Source organism: Dendrobates tinctorius, unplaced genomic scaffold (genome assembly GCF_039654945.1).
Source record: "Dendrobates tinctorius isolate UK_male_01 unplaced genomic scaffold, ASM3965494v1 ptg000322l, whole genome shotgun sequence".
Taxonomy (NCBI): Eukaryota; Metazoa; Chordata; class Amphibia; order Anura; family Dendrobatidae; genus Dendrobates; species Dendrobates tinctorius.
In genome coordinates, this window is record NW_027361989.1 from 1,692,342 (window position 1) to 1,698,201 (window position 5,860).

Genomic DNA, 5,860 nt, shown 5'->3' on the forward strand with positions numbered 1-5,860 from the left:
AAGTAAGAAAGAGATATTTTTTCTTCACACCCCATCTCAGGCAAGTAGTCCATCGTACAGATAATTCACTCCGTGATCCAGAAATCCAAATCGTTGCTGACGGCACCATCGACGTAGCCAGTTGTTCACCTGCAGAATCTTATTCCACCTCCTTGTTCCATGGCCATCCACTGGGAGGATGGAAGAGAAGACCACCTGCGCTCCCAGTTCTTTCACTTTCTTGCCTAAGTCTTCAAAGTCTCTGCAGATGGTTTCCAGGTCGTTTCTTGCGGTGTCATTTGTCCCCACATGTAGTAGCAGGAATGGGTAGTCATCTGTAGGTCTGAAGAGTCCTGATATCCTGTCAGACACATCTTTAATTTTTGCACCTGGAAGACAGCACATTTCTCTTGAAGTTATATCCGGTCTGCAGATAGCGGCCTCTGTTCCTCTCAACAGGGAATCCCCCATGACCACCACTCTCCGTTTCTTCTTCACAACATTTTTCTTTCTCCATCCAGGAGGACTCTGAAGGCGTACAAGGTTGCTGTTTGTTGGCAAAGTCTTATCCTGATGTATTTCTTCATCGTTTTCCTGCGTGAGAGCCTGGTACTGGTTCCTGAGCAGTATGGGTGCTGACTGCCTCCCAATCCTCCTGCTTCTCTGGGTCACGTTTCCATTCCTCTGTTTCTTCAGGTGCACTTCAAATTTCTTCTCTTTCTGTAACATGAAGACATAATTCTGCTCTGTCTAAGAACTCTTCACCTTCCTTAATGATCTTCAATGTAGCTAACCTCTCTTCGAGATTTTGCAACTTTTCCTCCAACAGGGACACAAGCTTGCATTTGTGGCAGGTGAAGTTTGGCTTTTCCACTGTTAAGTCTGTGAACATGTAGCAAGAAATGCAGCTCACCAAATGGCTCCTGGCCTCTTCCATATTATTGTTAAAGAAATTTCGAATCGATGAAAAATGAGCCAAAATTCACGTGCTGATAGGCGCGCGGTTTACCGATTTCCTCTTTTCAGCTGCAACGGCCAAAATCCAGTGATCGTTGAGCTCGCGGAGACTCTTCACTTATTCCAGAAGGCACTGGGAATATGCAAATGATCTCCTCAAGACTCTTCCCCTGGTTTTCCGATTTCCTCTTTTCAGCTGCAACGGCCAAAATCCAGTGATCGTTGAGCTCGCGGAGACTCTTCACTTATTCCAGAAGGCACTGGGAATATGCAAATGATCTCCTCAGGACTCTTCCCCTGCCAAACTCCTGCTCTCCTTTTTTAGTGGGCAAAACGCTACTCATACAGCACAGGGTGAGGGTAAAACAGTGTGGCAATGCTTTATTGTACCACAAAACAGGCAGATAACACATAGAACAGTCCCAGGAAAATACCCAAGATGGGGCACATTACCGAGTCTCACCCTCCACTGACCCACTGGGATAAGAGCAGCTGTGACTACATAACTTCCAGGGTCGCTACCTCACCTGTGGCACGCACAAAGAGAGGAGGTAACAACAAGCGTAGGAAGATGACAGTCCATACACGGCCAGTTGATCCGAAGATCACAACCTGGCTTCATATTCCAGGGTCGGTTACTCCACCTGTGGCACGCACACAGAGAGGAAGTGACAACAAGTGCAGGAAGATGGCAGTCCATTGAATCCATACAAGGAACAAGGCTAGTTGATCTGAGGATCATAACCTGTCAGGAAACGTATCCATAGTTCAGCAATGGTCAATGGAGCAGATCTGTATTCTTCCAACTGAGGCTGAAAACCCCTAGGTTGTTTCCTATATAGAATCATAGATCCGTGTCCCTCGCAATGAAGCCATGATGTAAATGGCTGCCGTCCTGTCTCTGGTCCTTTTGGGATGTATGGATGTCTTGGCAGAATCTCTCTGGCTTTTTCCCTCTGTGTCTTTACTCTTTATATACAGGTATGTAACCTATTTTTAGACTTAACAAGTGTCCCACATTCAGTATTTGCTTAAAGGGTAAGAATGAAGATGAAATCAAATAGCATTACTTGATTATTTAAACTATTTGCATAGTTTTTCCCTCACTGCTTGGAGATTAGTTAGGCCTCTTTCACACTTCCGTTTTTTACAATCAGTCACAATCCGCCAGGTTTTTAAAAAAACGGATCCTCAATTTTTTTTTGAGGATCCGTTTTTTTCCCCATTGACTTGCATTAATGGCGGATTGTGACGGATTGCTGTCCGTTGCATCCGTTTTTTTGAGGATCCGCCAAAAGTTGCTGTCCGTCACCATCCTCAAAGGTTTCAAAACGGACCTTGTAACGTTTTTTTCTATGGCGGATCCTCCAGACACTCATTTAACCCGAAATTCTTTCTGGGTGCTGGATGAAAAAAAAAATATCTCTCTCTCGCTCCCGGCCAGCGTTTCCTTTAAATTTCCTCATTTTCAGGATCCGTCTCAAAACGGATCCTGTGCCATCCGTTCACATCAGTTAACAACGGATCCGCTTGTATGACTTTTTGGCGGATTTGAACTGATGCAAAAAACTGAAGTGTGAAAGAGGCCTTACAGATCGCTTGGAAAACGCTAGCATTTGGAAAACTAATTACACTTGCAAATCACTAGTTTTTAAGCGGGAAATAGGTGGGAATTTTCTCGCATATATCCCGCGGAATGGAATTCCGGAATTCCCGCAATTCCACACGTGTACACATAGCCTCAGGGGGTAAATTATGGGTATAGTTTTACATTTGGAATTAATAAAGTTTAGTTTTATCCTTTTGTCAGCAAACATGAGGAGTGACAAGAGACAACCCATGTAAGGAGATTCAGTTTTGGTTAAAACTATTCCAATACTATGAACATAAAAAAGGCTTCTCCCCTATGTGACGTCTCTGATGTTATTTAACAGTTGATTTTCAAGTAAAATATTTCCCACATTAAGAAAATGAAAAAGGCTTCTCCTCTGTGTGACTGCTCTGATGGCGATCAAGAAGTGCTTTCCTGTTAAAATATTTCCCACTTTCTGAGCAGGAAAAAGGTTTCTTCCCTGTGTGAGTTCTATAGTGTTCATTAAGACTTCCTTTCTGGTTAAAACATTTCCCACATTCTGAACAGGAAAAAGGCTTCTCCCCTGTGTGAGTTCTATGGTGATTAACCAATTGTGATTTCCAGTTAAAACATTTTCCACATTCAGAACATGAAAAAGGCTTCTCCCCTGTGTGCGTTCTCTGGTGTGTAACAAAATGAAATTTCCTGTTAAAACATTTCCCACATTCTGAACATGAATATGGCTTCTCTGCTGTGTGAATTCTGTGATGTGTAACAAGAATCGCTTTCTGGTTAAAACATTTCCCACATTCTGAACATGAAAAAGGCTTCTCTCCTGTGTGGGTTCTTTGGTGACTAATAAGATGTTCTTTCCGGTTAAAATATTTCCCACATTCTGAACAAGAAAAAGGCTTCTCCCCCGTGTGAGTACTATGGTGATTAACCAATTGTGATTTCCAGTTAAAACATTTCCCACATTCTGAACATGAAAAAGGCTTCTCCCCTGTGTGAGTTCTATGGTGATTAACCAATTGTGATTTCCAGTTAAAACATTTCCCACATTCAGAACATGAAAAAAGCTTCTCCCCTGTGTGAGTTCTCTGGTGTGTAACAAAATGAGATTTCTTGTTAAAATATTTCCCACATTCTGAACATGAAAATGACTTCTTTGCTTTAGGAGCAGTGTGTTTTTTAATGCCTCTTTTGTGACTTTGATTTTCCTTAGTAGTCGGTAATGAATCAGGAGATGGGACCTGTTTCATAGGATCAGATGACAGATCTTTGCTGTGAATGGATGATGGTATATCTGGAGTAATGGCATTCACTTCAGTTGTATCTTGTAGGATCTCAAGATCATCAGATTTAAAAATTGAAGATGTCAGCTGTCCCTCTGATCTCCTGGTACAGTCATCTGCCAAGATAAACAATTTTTTTTTAATAAAATATCCTTGAGTTTTATATTTTTGAATATTTCTACTTAGCTTGCCATTTTTATGGACAGTTTATGTAAAAAACTTTAATTATTTACCAAGACAATGACAGTTCACAGTCTAATAGAAAACCTTGTTGGATGAACCAGTAGTGTGTGGTGTTCAACTGTTGGTTCATTCTGCCTCCCAAATATCGAATAAAAAGAAACCAATCAATGTTATGTAGGCAAAAATAATACCAATTCTCATCTCACAAAAACAAGTCCCCAATCAGGTCCATCATTTGTCAATAGAAAAACAGATAAGGCAGGATAGAGTTAATGCTATAGTTATGGTTAATGTTGTGGCTAAAGTTAGAGTTACTGTTAGGCTAAAGTTAGGATTAGGCCAAAGAATTAGGCTTTTCTCAATTGTCTCCCCAATAATTGGGTCACGTCACATCAGTCATGTCAGAGTTTTCTTTTTCCGGAAAAAAAAAAATCAAAACTAATAAAATGGCCCATCAGTATTATAGTGCAGAGGAGGTTTATGCACTTTTATGTTCTGACATTGAAGAAAGTGCAGTGTCAGATGGCGATGTGGATTTCGAGGGCTTTAGTAGCAGCGACAGTGATAGCTTAGAAATGAGCAGTGATTCTGGTCCATTCTCAGACACAAGGACCAGTACAACAAGAAAGACAAATAGTGCTTCTGGAGAAATGTCTCCAACTCAGGGAACAATGCCCAGTACTAGCGCTGTCCCTAGTGCTCGTGAATTGGCGCATACCAATGTCCAAGGGGCTTTGCCTCTTGATGAAGCATTTCCCAGATGGGAGGCTTCGGATTCGGCTACTCCATTCATCCCTAATTTTAATTTCATTCCAAGTGTAAATGTGGAGGTGGAAAAATTTGGACTAATTTTTTTTTCATTTGTTTATGACAGATAGCTTGCTAGAGCATATTATCCTACAAATTTATATATGTCCCAATTCATCAGCCAGAATTCACAATCCTATTATGCTGGGTCATATATGGAAGTGAAGTTGAAATGGACCTATCATAGACTGACACTGGCTACTCAGAAGATTGTGTGACACCCGTTTCCTGTCTCTTTGTCTTGAGAATAAACTTCAGTTGTGTAAAAGCCTTTGCTAAGAAAGAAGTAGACATCTAACTCTGTGTTCGGTGTGACACTCGGCCTATATTGGGTCAGGTACAAGCAATCATATAGATCTCGCTTTAAGGGATCACCCTCACACTAATACCTGGGGGTAGGTGGATCCTCCAGGTTATAAGTTCTATAGAAAAGGGCTTTCAATGCCCAAACAAATTTGAACAGCTTTGGGTGGAGGAGAATGTTGTGGTCTAGAGGCAAAATTGTGATCATGGTAATACGGCCGGACTACACCACCGATAAAGCAGCCATAGCCGGTGACTGAGAGGAATCTGTGACTTCTCTGCATTCAGTGGTTACTACTCACCTGGGTAGTCATATGTGGGAATCTCCTCTTTACACCACTCATCACCCCTCACATATGTCTCTGTAGTATTAATATGGGTCAGATCTTCACCCTGAAACAAATATTGTAAAAGTCACAGACAGATGGAGAAGTCCCATCTATGATCAGCTCTAATCCTGCCATCTCCACCGTTCTCATCACACAAGTATAAGACATATAATACTGGTGGATAAAACAAGACTGAGCACAAGACCTTCACAGCCATCTACACATCATAGGGGAGATCTCCTGACACCTTCTCTCCATCTACCTGATGATCCTGAGGAGCATTAGGATCTTCTTGGTTACAGTCCTGTGGAAGAAGAGGACGGGGACATCTCTCTGGTGTTGTCCTCTTACTGGATAGATCTGGAGGAAACACATACAGGGACTGAATTCATACTTTACACACAGATAATTATAGGCCGTGTGTATTTAGTCCT

The 5,860-nt window shown here is 41.7% G+C and overlaps 1 protein-coding gene across 1 annotated transcript; it reads right to left on the bottom strand.

Annotated features, from left to right (window-relative positions):
• Window positions 1–2,297: 2,297 nt before the first annotated feature.
• On the bottom strand, window positions 2,298–5,516 carry LOC141074014 (uncharacterized). The gene is made up of 2 exons (XM_073561528.1): window positions 5,400–5,516; window positions 2,298–3,920 (listed from the first exon to the last, which is right to left on the bottom strand). Exon 2 carries the CDS (start codon window positions 3,769–3,771, stop codon window positions 2,899–2,901), a length of 873 nt encoding a protein of 290 aa, XP_073417629.1. The 5' UTR covers window positions 3,772–3,920; window positions 5,400–5,516; the 3' UTR covers window positions 2,298–2,898.
• Between the last annotated feature and the right edge of the window lie 344 nt (window positions 5,517–5,860).

Excerpts from the sequence above, each read along its gene's own strand:
- LOC141074014 (XM_073561528.1), bottom strand. The coding sequence starts at position 3,771 with ATGAAACAGGTCCCATCTCCTGATTCATTACCGACTACTAAGGAAAAT.